Source organism: Calidris pugnax, unplaced genomic scaffold, assembly GCF_001431845.1.
Source record: "Calidris pugnax isolate Ruff unplaced genomic scaffold, ASM143184v1 scaffold20, whole genome shotgun sequence".
Lineage (NCBI taxonomy): Eukaryota > Metazoa > Chordata > Aves > Charadriiformes > Scolopacidae > Calidris > Calidris pugnax.
Window position 1 is genome coordinate 32,178,812 of NW_015094510.1, and position 20,568 is coordinate 32,199,379.

General features: G+C 38.2%; 1 protein-coding gene across 3 annotated transcripts in view; it reads right to left on the reverse strand.

Annotated features, from left to right (window-relative positions):
• Window positions 1-20,568, reverse strand: part of CNTN5 (contactin 5) — a 680,570-nt gene that overhangs the window by 230,695 nt on the left and 429,307 nt on the right. For all 3 annotated transcript variants that reach the window (XM_014966120.1, XM_014966118.1, XM_014966119.1), the window contains exon 6: window positions 12,242-12,417. In XM_014966120.1, the coding sequence (XP_014821606.1) occupies window positions 12,242-12,417 (176 nt within the window). The remainder of the gene's footprint in view (window positions 1-12,241; window positions 12,418-20,568) is intronic.

Genomic DNA, 20,568 nt, shown 5'->3' on the forward strand with positions numbered 1-20,568 from the left:
TTAAACAATCTTTGTTCACATAGTACACAACTCTGTACATTTCAGAGAACTTTAACCAAAACATGCAGCGATATCTTTACCCTGAATGCAATTACAGTGACTTGGAGTGAACTGCTGGTGACTGTGTTCTTCAGGATAAAGTACTTAAAGGACTGGTTCCTCTGTTGAGATTGCCACAAGGCAACTCGAATTGGGAATATTTAGCATCTTTCATTCAGCTAGCTATGATTTTCTTACCAATATTCCAGTTCAACTTTTACTGACAGATTTTATCTCTGATGTTTCCACTTTTTTGGCAGATATGATTTTAATGAGGTAACAACAATTTTAAGAGTTAATTTAAAATTACAAGAGTTGCCACTTCCCAATGTCACGTGAGTACACATTACCAGTCCTTACACAACCAGCAGTGAAACAAACAAAGAAAATTTTCAGAGTTCTTATCCATATTTGCAGTTTGTCATGGCTAGTGATTATTATAAATTAAGTTTTCCTATATTTCTTATGCTCCCATTTAGATGAATCAATAACCTTTCATTTGTGAAGTGTGGAGGAACACAGTAGACAAGGACAGAAAATGGAGATGAGAGTAGCACAGTAAAATGACAGTGGAATTCAGAGGATGTGACTGCATAAAGGCTGTCTTAAAATCTCAAAATCTTGCAGTGACCAACCAAAACACAGGTCACAGTTAATCACCGTTATATTAATGAGGACTGAGCGAGATGGTTGAGACCTCACAGTAAAGAAAATGTTGATAAATGGCAAGCGTTTAAGTAGCAATGTCTTTGCAGGCAGAAATTTATCCAAGGAGCACCTGTTTCATTATAGTGTCCTCTGCAGTAATGATTTAATAATTTAAAATAGAAAGCACCAGCCACTGAATTTTCAGTAGAACGTCCTACTCAACATTCTGTAACAGTTTGCCATTCAAAGCTTTGACCCACTTTGTTTATAAGAGCTAATGGAGTAGCAGTTTAAGTGATTTAGCCTGAAGGTATATAGAATTTTTCTAATTAAAAAAAACCCAACAACATTCTGCCAATGGATATTTGTACTGTCAAGAAATCCATCCATTACTATAAAGACAACAGGTAGTCAGTGCTGTGATTAAGTTGGCCAACACTTTCCATTATAAGATCCTATTTCAGTTACTCCCAGTTTTAGTCAAAAAATAACTAGAAGTTCATTTATGGATGCAAAAAGCATCCTATAGGAGGTATTGACTAAGGACAGGGAAGGAAACCAAGCTTAGGATCTTGGAAGTGGGAAATATGAGATAAAGGAACCACAGGCGATGAAATGAAATGAACACTAAAAGAGAGCTAGAAAGATGTTACTATCCTTTTTAGTCAAATAGATGCTTTCACTAAGTACAGAAACCACAAATGGGATCAGTGGCCTAATCGATAGTAGAAGAGAGAATAGAAACCAGATGCGGGATTGAGATATGACTCTTACAAAGGCTGAGAAAAAGATTGGTCAGAGTGATGAACAGAAAAGTGATCAGTTCTGGCTTTGCTAAACATTTGGGAAAAGCAGCTCCTCATGAGCTCACGTACAGCTCCCCAGATTACAGGATATTTTACATTAATCTCTCATGTCTTAGTTTTCCATTTATAAAAAGGAGATACTAATAACCACCCGCTTCACAGGGACTTTGTAAAAATAAATGTATTAATGTTCATGAAGCACTTGGATGCTGTAATGAGGAGCACGATAAAAAGCTTCTGAGGAAATTAATTTTGTCTTCATAGTCAGTTTTGAATAGTCTGAATTAATGAAGGTGGGGGGCTGTGCACTGAACAATAGAAAATATTATACTATTCAGTAAGTGAGCAGTAATTTTTCTGTGACCTGAAAGAGTCTAGGGGGTCTAATATGAAAAAAAAAAGTGGTTGCGTGACAAATCTACATGTTAGGACTCTTGCATGCAAGGCAAAATTCAGATTGCACGGATAACAATACATCCCTCATTCCATAGCTTCAATGTTTGACCTTGCGACTCTAATAAAATTCTGTGTAATATTTAATGTGTAGTTAGACACACAGTATACAACACAGTATTGAAGTTTCTAACTTAATGTATAGTCTTTTAATTAGTGCAGTGTATGGAGTGGGTAGGTGGGTGGGCTCAGGATTTACATATTTATAGAATCCTGAGGGTATTTTTGCAGAATTCCATGCTTGGTAAGATACAGGGCTGAAACCTAATTAAAGGGTGTGTTTTGGTTTTTTTATTGTTTAGCTCTGTGTGTGCGTTTGTGTATGGAGACAGGTTACAATATTTTTTATAGAGAGTATTTGCTCCTTTTTATGTACATACCATGTTCCATGAAAAAAACTTCTATCTGACTTTTAAAACCAGCACAGAAGAAATTATGAACTTCTGGGTCCTGGTGTGCAGATGTAACACATCTACCCAATCTCACTGACTATCGTGTTGCTCACTTGACATAATCATCACATGGTGGTCATCAGAGGATGTTTTTGATGCTATTGTTATCACTAGTGAGAAACTATTCTTGGAGCTTGTTTTGATTTTATCCTCAAAATAAATACACAAAATTCTACGCAAAATGACAGTGATATTATCAGGCTCATTATTTTGAGTGCAAAACTTTACAAATAAAATGTATAGTTATTACAGTTGACAATACTTTCCATCTTTGTAGCATTAGATAATTTAATTAATTTTATCATTGTGCTCTTAACACTAGTGAAAATACCAAGAACAGCAAAGGACAAATTGGCCCTGGAACTGGACACTATTCTAAAGTTCTATTACCATTCATGTCTTCTCCCATCCCTAAATCAAATGCATACCTTCTTGTTTCTGGCATCTCATGCTTCATATGGAATCAGCTGTATAAGCTATATTGTCTGTATGGAAAACCAAAGAAAGGCAACCATTGAATTTGGGGTAATATGTAGACTGAATTAAATTCTATCCCATCATCTTTTCCTATTAATTTTTATTAAGCTTATCTATAAAAAGTTAAAAAGCTAAAAAAATCTAAAAAGCTCACCTATATTTCTTCTAATTTCCTGTGTCAGTCTGACTCGGCTTGACTTCTGCTAATTCTTACTTTATCCATGTGTTTCACAGCCTTCTAGATGTTGTTTTCTTTGACGATCAATATCCTTCATTCATTGCAGACTTCTCTTAAACTTAACACCTCCTTTGCAGGGTTAACTCAGCTAGAACTCAACTATTTCCTAGAGGTTTTCCCCTGAGTTCCAAGAGTATTATCAAAAGTTATTTCACTGCTTTTATTTATATTCAAGTGCTATTCCCGAGAAAGTCCCCGTCCTCTTCTCTCTTCTTCCCTCCCAGCCTCGTCCTGCTCTCTCCCTCGTACTATCACAAGTACCTGTGCACCTGTGTTTATGTCAGAAAAGTTTCTTTCTTTACCAGATCAGGAGCCTGATCTAGTTCTCAGAAAAAGCCACAATACAGCTTGTCCTTGGCACAGAATTCTCCCTCAGCCTTTTAAGATTTCGCCTATTTAGTAATCCTAGTCTTAATTATTGTCATCTATATTTAAATGGCAAGACAAATGGTTCATTAGCATGATAAATTAGATTGTGAAAGACAGGTAAGTAGGTTATAGACAGGTTAAACACCAGCCTCCCAGTCCTGCAGAGATGCACAATGCTAAAATGAGAAGTCAGTGGATGTACTATGCATCTTCAAATGACTGCTGTAATTACATTTCAGCCTGTGTCTCCCTACATGACTGATTTCTATTAATGCTTCCACAGAACACAAAATATAAAATGCATTTTTAAAGTACATTTTCACAGTTAAAGATGGAGAAGAACTTAAACCTCAGAATACTTTTTTGGCATCAAAACTTATGTAGCAAGAAATGAACTTGACAAGATTAATAAATCTCATTTACATTTGAATACTTTGAAATAATCATAACTTTTTTGGTGTTTGATGGATATGAGCATCAATGAGGTTGAAGTTATGCCTATGTGCAATTCAAATGGAATGAGATAATAAATGTTGCTCAATGGAGTACATCCAGAATTGATATCCTTTTCTGAAACTAGTAACTTAGTATAATGAGAGTCAAATTTGCACTGTATTGATGTATAATTCCTAATTAGGGATCTGACCTCAGCTGTTCAAGCTGCCTTCATTCTATACTACCATGCAAAAGAAGAAATCCTATTGGGTTGCTGCTTTAGAGTTTCCTGAGTTTTGGCTCTCAGCTTTGTCAAAATGCCCCACTCAGGCTGAGGTAATTTGTGATTTCACCACACAAAAATCAAATTAATGAAGTGAAGGAATGAGACAGTTGTTTGTAAGGACACACATAGAGTAAACAGCTTGTTTCAGGAGAACAATCAAAGTCTAATATTTTGCCTTACAGAATGTCTCGGGAACAGAGTGCTGGTGAGTACAGTCTTATGTTTCTGAGTGTCACCTAACAGTAAGAATTCATGTATAGCTGAGACTCTTCAGACTTAATCTCCCATTTTAAGGTGTCTGTTCCAAGCATATAATAACTGAAACATCAAGATGCAGACTGAGAATTAAGGAAGGATGGACACAGACTAGACAAAAATTTTAGTAGCTTTGCTTAGTGCTTTTTAGCTGTCTTCACAGTTTTCAGTGATCTCTCAAGTGCTGATACTATTTATTTCTCCAGACGTGCTTTCAGACTTGGATGAAAGATTCACTCATGTAAAGCAAGGTCAAAGGCAGATTTTCATCAAAGATTCACCATAGCCATAACGATGAACCTAGATCCACCTTTTCCAAAAGGAAAGCTTCTTTGAGAACTGCTGGATAAAAGGAATTGTAATGAGTTCTGCTATTTTTAAGGCATGAAGTTTATTATTCTAAGCAATTTATTCACTTTAAGAAAGAAAGGATCAAGAAATGAATGGCAGAAGGCTTAATTAAACCTATTATGTGTCTGTCATGATGACATTATGGTAATAAATCCATACAGACTGTTTCAACTCTTGCTTTAGAAATTGTCATGTTTAACAACAACAAAGAGTTTAAGCATATGCTTAATTTTAAGCACACACATCATCCCATCAACTTCAAAATGATTATAGAAATATTTTAAGATTAAATACTTTTTTTAGACTAGGGCCAATGTTCTTCACATCTTGCACCATTGAACTTAGTTGTATAAGATGAATGTTTCTATAAACAACAAAGTAAGTATCACTACAGCTAAAATTCAAATAACTTGCTTTTCCAAAGTTGAAATTAAAAAAAGAAATTCTAATTTGACTCAAAGCTTCATTTTTTTCAAATTCCATATGAAAAAAATACATATCTTTCAGTTTAAAATTCCTTCTGAATTTCTTATCACAAGAAATTTGCAGAATTGTGAAGTAGATATGTACAAGTGGTTTGAATGTTTATGTGGGAAACTGTGGCCTAGGCAGTTGATCTGAGTCCTACAGGTCACTGAAGACCTTAGCCTTGAAATCTCACTTTGTAAGCAAGGTCTCACAATCTTTTCTTGTGAAATTGTCCACCTTGCACAAATAAATAATGGAAGAGAGTCTCCACATCTGAACTATGCAGAAAAAATCCAGAAGTTTTATAGTGCAAATCACTATTGTAGCTATTCTTCACCATTGTAGTAACATTCTTCACATTGCTGTGATGGTTTCAGAACAAAACAACGCCCAACTTAGGCTGTATTACAGGACGATTAGGGACATTTTAACAAATGAAAGCATGAATAGCTGCGTTCTGATTTCTTTTCCCATTTCTCATCATTCTTTTATAGTATTTAACACTGTTTAGCTTTGTATGTTGATATGAAAATGTTGATAATGTAATGTGATCAAACATTTTGTTACATTGTGAATTCTGGAATTAACCTGAAAAATCAAGGTTTTTCTTATGTCTAGAGGGTTATGATTAAATAAACTCTTTACAAATTAATATTAGAAAATTATGAAGTAAGCCCAACAAGATGTCTGGGAAGCATGATGGCAAGAAATAAAACATGGATCTTTAAGCTCATTACTTTGGTGAACTTGCTAACTGGCTGTCAGAAGTGTGTTGTGATGGAACGGGCAGTGGACAGGCTGACTCCCCAGAAAACTATTGGTTTATTTGTCTGCATCATGACTGACTTCTTATTCTGTACCTCACTGGACAGTCATGGTAGCTCATACTTGGAAAAGGACATTTAAATTGTATCTAATCAATACCCTTCTCTGTAGTTTAAATGAGAAAGTAGATTTAATTAAAAAAAAAAAAAAAAAAGGAAAATGATACAAAGAAGCCAGTGACAATTAGATTAATAAAATTGCAGTGAGAAGTTCCATAAATGACAAGTGAGAAGTTATTTCCCCCTACCACTTCTCTAGTTTTTTTAGCCCAGGCTGTAAATACCATAGAGGTGGTAGGCTTGTGAAAGGTTGAATAATCCACAGAGAGAGAAAAGCAATTTTGTTTTGTGACCTAATGAACACAGAGACTGTACATGTGGCAAAGGTAAGCACAAAATACATCTACTGTTGTAGCCAAAGTTGTAGCACACTGTTCCACAGAGAGGCTGTGGAACCCAGCGTAAAATATATGCAGCTGTTTTGCGGTAAGGCAGGTAGATTTTGTCAATTTGGAATATCTGTTTTTTTTCAGTTTCCCATCAGGTTTAAGTCACTCTTTTTTAGCTCCAGTACAGATGCCTAAAGTAGCCAGTATTGAGAAATTAATATTAAAGTTTAATTTTTAAATCCTTCCTTTAGGTTACTCAAATTTCTAACGACAGAAATAAAAGGAGATAAGAGACCAAGCTAAAAACATCCAATGATGTATGTGTGCTTAGTGCATAAAATACTCCATAAAACTTTTACACTTTGTTCTTAAGTTCCATATCCTCAAAACACTTTTGATGTTATGTACTTCTTTAGAATTACTAGTTGTTTAACAAAGTTGGGTTTCTGCTTGCAGCAACTATAAGTTTGCTTAGTTCCTTTATTTGGGTGATGCTCTTGCCCTCATGCATACATATTTTTTTAATGCAGTAAAAGCTTGAGCTAGAGTAACTATCCTTTTTCTACTTACATCAACTGCAGCATCTTTAAAGATGTGTTTGGGATTTGAAGCACTCTTCCATAGAGCTAGACACACCCAGAACTACTAAATTCATTAGTGTTAAGATGGGCTAAAAGAATTTAGCAATTAGTGTTCCAGAGATCTTACATTTTAGTGAACTGGTTAGAATCTTGTTAAGAAAACAATATATATTGTATATGAAATATTCCTTGTGAATGTGAAGTATAAATTACATTTGAAGCTGTAGCGAACTGATAGCTTTTTGTCTGTTGAACAACCTGCTATGAGCAAACTTCTGAAATGTGACTTTAAACATATGATTTTTGTGATGAAGAATTCTGGTTTGCTTGAAGTTTTCTTTGGGCTTTTTTCCCCACAGTTTTTCTGCATAAAATTCTATTGCAGACAAAAGAAAACCTTTGAAAATATTTGCCTTTATTGAAAAACATATTTTTCCTTAATTTCTGTTACAGTATGGTGGTTTTTCCTCCTTTTTTTTTTTTTTTTCTTAATTTCTTAGAATAGCATAAACCAGCATGATTTTAGGCATAAAAAATCATAGGAAATGTGAAGAAGGAAAAAAGGAAAAAAAGGATTTTTTCTGTGTTGTAATCTTCTTAAATATTTGCTATGATAATTTAAAATTTTGAGCAGACCTTTAATGACATATAACTAGCCTTTCCACTTTGCTCCATAAAAATAACCAGTGATATAGAAGGCTATTTCAAATGTTGTATACAAACGCATATACAACAATGTTCACTTTATATCTTTTTCAAATCCACAGACATCATATAAGGATTTCAAAATCCTCTTTTAATAATGCACTCATATGTATATGACAGAGAACATAAACATTTATATTTGTAATGCATGACCAATACTGAACTACATAATAACTATAGCAACTGGGCTTTTGGCCATGCAATTGCCAGAAACTAAGAGCCAATGCAACAAACATTCTCTCATTTTTCAAGTTTTGTGACATTTCTACATAGTCACACCGCATGTTTTTCCTGTAAGACAGTGTCAAAGGCCTTTTTTAATAGTCCCTATTGTTTCCTTTTGAGCTGTATGCCATTTTTCTCTTTAATTAGAAGAAAACTTTTCAAGCTGCAAAGATGTTGCTGTTTTCCACAGCAGTACAAATATGCACTCAAGTAAATCCATGAACTTAATTTTTAATTTTTTTCTTTGAAAGTGGTAAGTTTCAAAGTTTCTGGAATCCATGGCTTGGAGTGAAAAAAAGGAAACTGATTGCCATTATGTGTAGTTCTGTATCTCATAATCAGAAATGCCTTGGTTTATCCTTGGGATTATAAATTACCCTTCAAGCCGCTAAAGCCCAGTAAAACTGCAGGGCACCAATTACTTTATTTACTTTAAGGTTAGGACCTTTCCTTATAAAAATCTTTTTCAATGCTTTACTTTCTGTCTTACTGAAAATGACTGGAAACATACAAGCCTGCTGCTAACAAGAAATGCTATAAAATGTCCTACTTCAAATATACGGAAATTTTATCTAACAGTATTTAATCACAAACATGACATTTTTAAAATTCTTACATTTATTGCCAGGTAATGTAAGCTAATCTTTGTCTAGACCATCTCTACCAATCTATATAATGCTTTGGAGCTCGTGCTAGTTATTGAATGAACATAGCTTAATTTAATTGTATACTGCATCACCCCAGCTTATTTTCATGTAATTAATGAATGTAAATGCAAGAAAAATAGTTATTAATAAATGAGATTTTATAGATTAATTGGTTAAAATATCTTAATATGAAAAATTTCCTAATTTATTTCAGAAAGACTGTGATTACACTGCAGAGGTTTTTCTAGATATAAAGTAAGAGGTCTCAGAAATAGTATGTTTTAAATAATAAAACCATCCTTCATGCTATAAAGTATGGATATTCCCTTTAAGCATCTGAAAAGCACATTTAAGTTTCCTAAAGGAAACAGACTATTAGCACTTTGGGAACCAGTGTAAACTTTATATCACCCAAGATATTAGGATGAAAATATTCCATCTTTGCTTTAAGAAAATTTATCTGAACTTTGTGGTCAAATTCAAGATAGTGTGTTAGATATTTTAAAGCTAAAATTACAATGAAAATCTTTATTTTAAACTTGCTTTGGACCTGACTAAAACATTTCTGTGATATAAGCTTCTGATAGGTTGCTATGAGTTTACAGTACGGTGACACCAATTTATACTGTGATTTTCTGCATGATGCAAATATTATTTCAACAGGAACACGTCAGTTCTTTAAGATCAGGGATTTGAAGAAGCATTAAATCAAAAGCAGAAGAGAAAGTGTCATGCCACAAAGAAGGTACAAATACACATTTAACTTGAAATTGCTCTTTTGAAGGGGTTGCTCACAAAATTCTAAAAGAATTTCAACCATTTATGACTCTTTATCCTTTTTTAAAGATTTCTACATGTTTACAACAGCCTCCTCTCTCTTGCAAGATCTTCAACATTGTTTGCTACACCTCAGCTCTTCCAAGCTCTTCCAGCTAGCTTGCCTTCATGAACCTTGCCTGGGAAACTTTCATTACAATTTCTAAGTAAATACTTTAACGAGCAGATATCACATTCAAGCCATTGTAGCTGGTGTGCAAGCTAATAATGATTTAAAAATCCAACAAAAATAAACTCACCACATCCAACCATTTATTTCTTATACTTTTTTTTTTTTTTACAACCTTACCTACATTTGTTTTATTGTAAGAGGTAATATTGTAACTAGAAGAACATAAGATTCTGAATGAACTGTGGATGTAGCTACTGAAAGCCATAGGCCTTCTGTTGTTTTGAGCTTCAGCTCTCAGTTTCTCTGTAATTTTTTTCAGCTGTATGTCAAATGGCCACCTGTTAGCCATGTGCCTGAAATGGGAAAAGAAATCTGTGGTTCAGAGCCCTGGAACTATCTATATTTACCAACTGAAAGGTTCTCTAAACAAGTGATTTGCTTTATGATAGTTTTCTTGTCTAAAAGACAAAATGGAACAGAATTTTCTCAGAGCTATGATTAAGACTGAAGTCCAATAAGACTGTGATAAGACCACTGTTGCAATGTTCAGAGTTTTAACCACACTTCCCTGAGATGAAGAAACTTTGACGAATGTCAGTCTTCCTACCAGCTCAGAATTAAATGGACAGTGCCATAATCTTGCTAACACATACTTTAACAGGATCTGCAGCAGATAAGACTAAAATTAGAGATTTGAGAGGTCTGGATTTACCATGGAGGGGCAGACTAAAGGAGAATCTCAGACCCTACACTATCTCTGCTGGGTTCTCCATGTCACCCTATGTTTTAGTGGATGTGCAGGTAGGCAACTCGTCCTTAATCCCACTCTTTCCAGTTGTGGCTATATGAAGATGGGCTTCATATTTCATGGTAATGTCCTATTTTCAGCAGGATCTGAGAAATTAGGATGGAGTTCTTTTGGTGTTTCTGCCTCTAAAAAAACCCCTCATGGTAGGATTTATGTAGATAAAGCACTAAAATGGTGTTCCTTGCCTTTCTGTAAAGTGCTGAAGGGAGGTAGAACATGTGAAATTCTGGACCCATTTTTCCTGATAGTATATTTGAAAAACAGCATCCTATCGATAGACCACAGCATTTACTTGGGATTATGAGTTGTTGATAGCTTCTGGAAAGTATATTGTAATCAATGATTTCAAAAGCTATGACATTTCCAGTTTCCATTAAAAACTACAAAAAAAAATATATCTCAGTCTCATAATGTATAATATGTATAGAACCATAGAATCATATGGGGCTGGAAGGGACCTCTGAAGATCATCTGGTCCAACCCTCCCGCCAAAGCAGGTCCACCTAGAACAGGTTGAACAGGAACTTGTCCAGGTGGGTTTGAATGTCTCCAGAGAATGAGATTCCACGACCTCTCTGGGCAGCCTATTCCAGTGCTCTGCCACTCTCACAGTAAAGAAGTTCCTTCCTCACATTTAGGTGAACTTCTTATACTCAAGTTTGTGCCCATTTCTTCTTGTCCTGTCACTGGGCACCACTGAGAAAAGACCAGCCCCATCCTCCTGACACCCTCCCTTTAAGTATTTGTACGCATTGATTAGATCTTCCCTAAGCCTTCTCTTCTCAAGACTAAAAAGACCCAAGTCCCTCAGCCTCTCCTTGTAGGAGAGATGCTCCTGGCCCCTAATCATCTTTGTAGCCCTTTTCTGTACCCTCTCCAGCAGTTCCCTGTCCTTCTTGAACTGGGGAGCCCAGAACTGGACACAGTACTCCAGATGGGGTCTCTCCAGGGCAGAATAGAGGGGCAGGATAACCTGCCTCGACCTGCTGGCCACAATCTTCTTGATGCACCCCAGGATGCCATTGACCTTCTTGGCCACAAGGGCACATTGCTGGCTCATGGTCATCCTATTGTCCATCAGGACTCCCAGGTCTTTTTCCTCAGAGCTGCTCTCCAGCAGGTCAGCCCCCAACCTGTCCTGGTGCATGGAGTTATTTCTCTCCAGGTGTATCACTCAACATTTCCCCTTGTTAAATTTCATTAGGTTTCTCTCTGCCCAGCTCTCCAGCCTGTCCAGGTCTCACTGGACGGTGGCACAATCTTCTGGCGTCTCAGCCACCCCTCCTAGTTTTGTGTCATCAGCAAACTTGCTGAGGGTACATTCCATCCCTTTGTCCAGGTCATTGATGAATATATTGAAAAGGACTTCATGAACATAGACATAAACCATATATATATACTTACACACACACATAGTTACAGGTACAGAGTATGCTGCAGATACACAGGCAGTTTATCCAACTCTATTCCTAAGTTTAAAGTTCTTTTTCTTCTGCTTGGATACTGTTTCAAATGTATCAAATTGATATATGTTTCAAACTAGCAATGAGTGAAACATTTCGTTGTGGAGTATTCAAGTACATCATTGAAGGATAGCATTTGGGGTAATGTACTAGAGTTATTTTCCCTTATATTTGATTCTATTTTGATAGTAAAAAGTCCACAGAAAAAAGTCTACTCCTACCCACTAAGCATTTTATTTCTAATTTTGAGATCCTGGCCCAACAAAGTCAGTAGACAGTGTAACTTTTGTGTAACATATTCAAATTACAATTTAGAGCCTTATCAAGCAATGTAATGATCTCATTTATCCATGTTAAAAAAATTGTTACTCACATGCAAACTGAAGAACAGCCTCCCTGCTTAATATGCTGCCAAACACGTTAGTGGTTAAACACTGGTACTGTCCAGAATCCTTCATTTCACTGGGGTTGTTGATGATCAAACTTCCTTCTATTAAACTGAAGCGATAATCACTTTCAATGTCGATTTCAGTTCCATTTCGAAGCCATCTTAGGAAAATAGAAAGAAACTATGTGAGTCTTTTATGGCCAAAGGAAGGCATAGCATACAGAACTTGGTAGCCTCAGCTGTTAGAAAGATTGTAACTACTCAAAGACAGCCTGTGAAGTAACATGTTATTTTGGCAAAGCTTGGGATGGAGACATTCTGCAACACATGCAGAATGATCTTCAGCCGCTGAACAGAAAGCATATATTTTGTTTTGCTTATGCTGAATCAAACTAGTGACCTCTTCTTTTTATTTTTTTTTAACCCCACCAAAATATTATCATACACAAAGGCTTCCATCCTTTATATTAACAAGATAACTTTTAATATGCTTATAATAATCAGATTTTCAGTTCATGTTCTATCATTAAAGCTTTAGGCCCAGATGAACTTAGAGAGTTAGCAGAGTTGAGCATGCACTGCATTAGAGTCAATAACCTTTCTTTTCCAGTATTTGCTTTTCTGGGCCCAAGGAATAGAGAAACCCGATTTAAATACAGAAAGCGAAGAGTAAGACCTGTGAAGAGCAGGGAGGTAGATTTATGTATGTAGGCTGTTGTGAAGCAAAGGGTGTTGGCAATGGACAATGGCAAAACAATATCAGCTTGAAGCAGGATGCAAAAAATTCAGAGAAGTCTGGGACAGGAGAGGCTGGAATTAGCTGGCTGATGATCAAGGGTAATGCCTGGCAGCTACCAGGTAAATGGAAACTGAGATCAAATGATGAGTTAGCGGAGGGAAGGCTAAGTTTAGAAGGTGTTTGGAAGTGAAATTAATAGCCTGAACAGTAAACACAGGGATGGGAGTGCAGATAAGGTGGAAAAAGCCAGGCTGTAGGAAGCATATTAGAAAGTATCACACCTGAGCCAAAGCATTTAATAATTCCCAAACACTTCTTTTTCTGAGGCTTCAGAATTAACCTAAGAGTCTCATAATTTTTCTGCTGCATGAATGGCTTTTAGGGTTGGGTTTTATTTTTTTTTCCCCTGGATATACTCTGCTAAAAGCCTTACTCCCCTATTTCACCTACAGAGACTGAAACAACAAACCCTGCAATAGTCCACTGACTGCAAGAGAAAAGATTTTGTGTGGTAGATTAATAGACTCCAGCACCCTCGAATAACCTCTGGGTGTGTGCTCAATATTTCAAATAAATAATAATAATCCACATAAGAAGACTTTTAAAATTTGCTTTTGTGTAAAACCATATAAAATATGATACTGTTGAAAGAGTGCTTCTGATATTACAAAAGAAGAGATAAGCAGTGTAAACAGGTGTGGTACAGCCATTATGATGCACAGATATTAACTTCATTGCTAGTTCACAGTCATTCTGCAGTTTCAAAGTTGGCTCAGGAAACTGCCAAGTGCTTCCAAGCTTTGCCAGCATTCAGCAAAGACCAGAAGAACTTGGCAACATCAAGACCCCAGAGGCAATTTTAATGAAGCAAAATTATTATCAGTACACCCTGACTTGTTAACATTCATGGTGAATGCGGTACAGACAGCAGAATTCAGCTGAAATAGCTCTGAGTTTTTCTTAATCCAAAGGTCAGAATTGCCCGAATTAAGATGAAATGTGAAACTATTATTTGCCCCTTTTTTCATGATTGGACTTCTGATTGCAGAGGACTCCTGCTTCATTTGATGTAAGAAATGAAACACTGTTGACAATAGCTTCATATTGCAAAGGATATTAGCAAAATGTCTGTAGGATTCCCTGCATTTTAAGAAAGATTCATACATACCAAAGCAAAAAGAAAGAGGAACCTTTAATCTTGCACAATTTATTAATGATTTAAGATTTTTAATGAAATCATAATGAAAGGTAACATATATTTTCATGTATTTTTATGAAATAAAAATGCAAAATTCATTGATCCAGTAATGAAGAGAGATTTAGATAAAGAAAAAGTCAAAATTTCAAGTTTTGGCATTTCCAAATGCCAATGGACACAACATTCAGCTTGCTTTAATTAGTTTTCTTTACTTAGTTTAATTTTCAGTGAGTGCAAAAATATGATTTTGTAGTGCTACCCCAAAATTTTGGACTTTGATGGCTGCCTGCCTATATATCTTGGGGTCCATGCTGAATGATTGTATTCTCTTCATATAATCCAAACACATTAGAGGAAAAACAACATTGAATTGTGTGACGTTTTCTTCTAGGTACCCTGACTGATCTAGGAGGACAGAAACCCAAATATAATGCTTAAAAGGTAATGGGCTGATCGGGAAAATCATCTACATTTTTTCTTGAAGGCAAGTGACAGATAACATTTCAAAATAATCTAATTTGGCTTAAGGAGACAGAAAGTAGTTTTTTTCAACTGCCTTCTTTATCAGCAAATGATGTTGACAAAAAAATTCCTAACCAGCTTATATGTGTCCTAGGTAAAATAGGAAATATAAGGCTGCACGAGCAATGAAAGCAGTGTAGTGAAACAGCATCTCAGGGAATCCTGCACCTGCCTTTAGCTCAGTAACACTGGTGAGCTGTGAGATCCCGAAGGAAGCTTGTGAATGTCTGTATTCCTTATCGAAGGCATCTAGGTTATGTTCTTCATTGTACAGGTCCTGACTTGTGATACTAAAGCATGACTTGCAGAAATGTTGAGCAAATGGAATCAGTTGATTGTAGAATCATAGAATTGTCCAGGCTGGAAGGGACCTCCAAAGGTCATCTAGTCCAACCTCCCCGCACTCAGCAGGGACACTCCCAACTAGAGCAGGTTGCCCAGGGCCTCGTCGAGCCTCACCTTGAATATCTTCAGGGATGGGGCCTCAACAACCTCCCTGGGCACCCTGTTCCAGTGCTCCACCACCCTCACAGTAAAGAACTTTCTCCTAATCTCCAATCTAAATCTGCTCCCCTCCAGTTTAAAGCCATTGCCCCTCTTCCTGTCACTACAGGCCTTTGTAAACAGGCTCTTCCCACTCTTCCTGTAGGCTCCCTTCAGGTACTGGAAGGCTGCTATTAGATCTTCCCGGTGCCTCCTCTTCTCCAGGCTGAATAACCCCAGCTCCCTCAGCCTGTCCTCGTAGCAGAGGTGCTCCAATCCCCTGATCATCCTTGTGGCCCTCCTCTGTGGACCACTCCACCAGGTCCATATCTTTCCTATTATCTTTCCTATACTGAGGGGTCTAGACCTGCACACAATACTCCAGGTGAGGTCTCACCAGAGCAGAGTAAAGCACAAGAATCACCTCTCTGGACCTGCTAGCAAGGCATCTTTTGATGCAGCCCAGGATGTGTTTGGCCTTCTGGGATGCAAGTGCCCACTGCCTGCTCACGTCCAGCTTCTCGTCCACCAGCACCCCCAAGTCCCTTTCCTCAGGGATGCTTTCCAATACCTCACCCCCTAGTTTGTATTGATGGTGAGGATTGTTCTGGCCCAGGTGCAGAACCTCGCACTTGTTCTTTTTGAACCTCATGAGGTTCCCCTTAGCCCACCTCTCCAGCCTGTCCAGGTCCTTCTGGATGACATCCCATCCCTCTGGTGTATCAACAACACCACACAGCTTGGTGTCATCTGCAAACTTGCTGACGGTGGCTTTAATCCCCCTGTCTATATCATTGATAAAAATGTTAAACAGTATGGGTCCCAGCACGGACCCTTGAGGGATACCACTTGTCACTGCTCTCCATCTGGACTTTGAGCCATTGAGTACTACCCTTTGGATGCGACCATCCAGCCAGTTCCTTATCCACTGATAAGGCGTATCCCTCCAATTTGGCAAGCAGGATGTTGTGGGAGACTGTGTCAAAGGCCTTGCAGAAGTCCAGATAGACCACATCCATAGGTCATCCCTTATCTACTGACCTAGTCACTTTATCATAGAAGGCCACTAGGTTAGTCAGGCAGGACCTGACCCTAGTCAAGCCATGTTGGCTGTTCTGAATCACCTCCCTGTCCTTCATGTGCCCAAGCATGGCATCTAGAAGGATCTGTTCCATGATCTTCCCAGGCACAGAGGTGAGGCTGACAGGTTGGTAGTTCCCAGGGTCCTCCTTTCTACCCTTTTTAAAAATTGTAGGGAGTTATTCCCTAAATCAATGCATCTAGATACCTTAATGACTGGAATTCAAGAAATTAAAAGTTGTTGTAGTTGTTGTTTCAGGGTAGAGCTTGAACAAGGGAAAAAAAGTTCTTTGCAAGGAAGAAGAAAACCTAAAATGAGGTAAACATTTTCCATTCTGTTAAAATAATGTCCCAGCAAAAAAAAAAAAAAATTGTAAACAGGTTATGAACACTGTTTCATAAGTTATACTGAGTAAGGAAATGAATTAATTTTTTTGGAATTTTTGGGTGCTTTTAAATGTTATTTTAATGTAGCTTAAAAAAAAAAAAAAAAAAAAAAAAAAAAAGGTGTTCTGGCTTTGCTTTTGGCTGAAAATATTTCTTAGCAGCATGGGCCTCACAGCCCATAAAAACAAAGATCTCTATTGTCCAATGCTTGTAGATAATAGGACATGGTCTTTGGTGATACAGAAATATCCCTTCTCCTCACCATTTCATATGCCAATGGTTGGGCAGTGAAATACAACAAACCTTTGCCTATCTACAACCTTTTTTTAGAGATAAAATTCCCTCTGCACCTGCCCTGGGGAACAATATACCCCTCACCAAGTAATTTATGTTTCTTTTCCCTTCCCCTGAATGGGAGGTTGTATTGCATATGCTGTACAAACAAATGGCAGCAACAGAAGGACAGAAGTTAAGCTGTTCTGTTTGAGTAAAACCATTCAGGTCAAAGCTTTCCTTGCATGAATAGCAGTTAGTAAAGTTTGTTTATGAGGCTGCTGACACCAATTAATCTCCTGAGAGCTGAAAAAATGGATATAACAAAATCATAAAACAGCCCAGATTGGAAGACCTCAAAAGATTATGTTGTCCAACCTTTCATGGGAAAGGGAGGCTAGATAAGATTATCTAGCACCTTGTTCAATTGCACCTTGAAAAACTCCAGTGATGGGGACTCTGCCGTGTCCCTGAGTAGGTTGTTCCAGTGAATGATTATTCTCACAATAATAGTTTTTTTTCTTACATTGAGATGAAATCTCTCTTGTATGAAACCTCTCTTCTATCTATTGCCTCTTGTCTTCTTCATGTGGCTCTTTGTGAAGAGAGAATCTCTATCCTCTTCCTAGCTAACCTTTAAGATCTGCTGAAAGTCTGTATGTGTTGATTGCATTCCAATGGGAAAAAAGAAAAAAACAGTTGTACTGAGAAAGAAAGGAGATGACGCATCTTCTCCAAAGAAAAGATCTCCATAAGAATAATGAGGTCATCTGGAAGGGCTAGCATCGGGTTCCCCTCTCTTTGTGGGAATCTGTGACTTTTCCATAGGCTCACATACTATGTTTAATAAACTGATAGCACTTTAATAGTGTATGAAGCTAATACATATATATTTTCATCAATATGAATATGATGATACCAAATTAGGAGGGCTGGCTGACACTCCAGAGGGCTGTGCTGTCATCCAGCGCGACCTGAACAGGCTGGAGACCTGGGCAGAGAAGAACCTAATGAGGTTCAACAAGAACACATGTAGGGTCTTTCACCTGGGGAGGAAGAAGTCCAGGCACCAATACAGGTTAGGGATGGATCTTCTGGGAAGCACTACTGAGGAGAAAGATCTGGGAGTCCTGGTAGATAGCACACTTTCCATGCGCCAGCAATGTGCCCTTGTTGCCAAGAGGGCCAATGGAATCCTGGGCTGCATAGGGAAGAGTGTGGCCAGTAGGTCGAGGGAGGTCATTCTCCCTCTCTACACTGGTGAGGCCACAACTGGAATACTGCATCCAGTTCTGCGCCCCCCAGTTCAAGAGAGACAGGGAACTACTGGAGAGAGTCCAGCGTAGGGCAACAAAGAAGATTAAGGGATTGGAGCACCTCCCTTACGAGGAAAGGCTCAAGGAGCTGGAACTCTCTAGCCTGGACAAGCGAAGACTGAGGGGAGACCTTATTTATGTTTATAAGTATCTAAAGGGTGGGTTGAAGGATGTTGGAGCTGGACTCTTTTCAGTGGTTTCCAGTGATAGGACAAAGGGCAACAGGCACAAGCTGGAACATAGGAAGTTCCATTCAAATATGAGAAAAAACTTCTTTCCAGTGAGGGTGACAGACCCCTGGAACAGGCTGCTCAGGGAGGTCATGAAGTCCCCTTCTCTGGAGATCTTCAAGACCCGCCTGGATGCTCCTGAGTAATTTGCTCTAGGCGTTCCTGCTTTGGCAGGGGAGTTGGACCAGATGATCTCTAGAGGTCCCTTCCAACTCTGACAATTCCGTGATTCCATGATCAAGAAAGAGACAAATGTGCAATAGAAATTACACAAGGAATGTCAATAAAGAAGAATGAAACATAGCTTTCATTCCACATGGTGAGGAGTTCATGCAATTTCCAGTTTGAAGAATTCTTGTGATTCTAATGCATCTAAGGAATATTCATCCAGAATGTTAAAGAATCCACAAGTGAAATAAGTGTACAGGTAAAAAATAAAATGCAGAACTGACGACTGTCACCTATGACAAAACAACAATAAAAGTCCTTATGTTCCCTTTCTAAGTGAAGAATGACTTTAGTAGAAAAGATATACGGTGTATATGGGAAAAAAAATATCAACCATATGTTCCCTCAGCCCTCCTACATCACTTGTAATTTGTATAAAATATGAGCAGAGTCAGATATAGCAAATGGATAAGGTGACTGCAACATGCTGTTCCCACCTGCAAATAGGCACCATTAATAAATTGAACTCTCAGACTCAAAGGTGTGTCATAGTGGGTCTGTATAGAAGATATCTGTGGTATAACAGTCTGTGGACTTGTGGGTGAAAAGACATCAGATTTAGCTCAGCCATGGTATCGTGTACTACATAGTCATATCATTTAATGTACCTGCTCTTTACTGCTTTCCCTATAAAATGGGATAGTATTTTGTGGCTTTTTAGATGTTTAGCATAAAAATCAATTACAGTTTTTGGTCTTGTCAGCTGATACAGACACAAGTCAAAAACGTGGACAAAAAGAGTACCTCCACATGGACATGCACAGAGAACATAATTTGAAACTTCACATATTGCTGTGCCTTACGTGAAGTCTAGTATATGACTACCAGTTATCTTTCTTGTTTATTCAGAATCAGAAAAAGCATATGGTATGCACCCGCGAATGCTGAGGGAGCTGGCAGAAGTCATTGCTGAGCCACTCTCCATCATCTTTGAAAGGTCCTGGAGAACAGGCAAGGTGTCTGAGAACTGGAAGAAAGCCAGTGTCATCCCAGTCTTCAAAAAGGGCAAGAAGGAAGACCTGGGAAACTACAGGCCAGTCAGCCTCACCTCCATCCCTGGAAAGATGATGGAACAACTCATTCTGGACATCATTTCAAAGCATATGGAGGAAAAGAAAGCTATCAGTAGTAGTCAACATGGATTCACCAAGGGGAAGTCATGTCTGACTAACCTGATAACCTTTTATGATGGCATCACTAGATGGATAGATAAGGGGAGGGCAGTGGATGCTGTCTACCTTGACTTCAGCAAGGCTTTTGACACCGTCTCCCACAGCATCCTTATAGATAAGCTTAGGAAGTACAGATTAGAGGAATGGGCATTGAGGTGGAATGAAAACTGGCAGAGCTCAGAGAGTTGTTATTAGGGGCACAGAATCTACTTGGAGGTCTGTAACAAGCGGAGTCCCCCAGGGGTCAGTACTGGGTCCAGTCCTCTTCAATATATTAATCAATGACCTGGACGAAGGGATGGAGCGTACCCTCAGCAAGTTTGCTGACGGTACAAAACTGGGAGGCATCATTGACATGATGGAGGGCTTTGCTGCCATACAGAAAGACTTGGATAGGCTGGAGAGCTGGGCAGAGAGGAACCGGATGAAATTCAATAAAGGCAAGTGTAGGGTACTGCACCTGGGGAGAAATATTCCCAAGCACCAGTACAGGTTGCAGGCTGACTTGTTAGAGAGAACCTCTGAGGAGAAAGACCTAGGAGTCCTGGTGGACAATAGGATGACCATGAGCCAGCAATGTGCCCTTGTGGCCAAGGAGGTCAATGGCATCCTGGAGTGCATCAGGAAGAGTGTGACCAGCAGGTTGAGGGAGGTCATCCTGCCCCTCTGCCCTGGTGAGGTCCC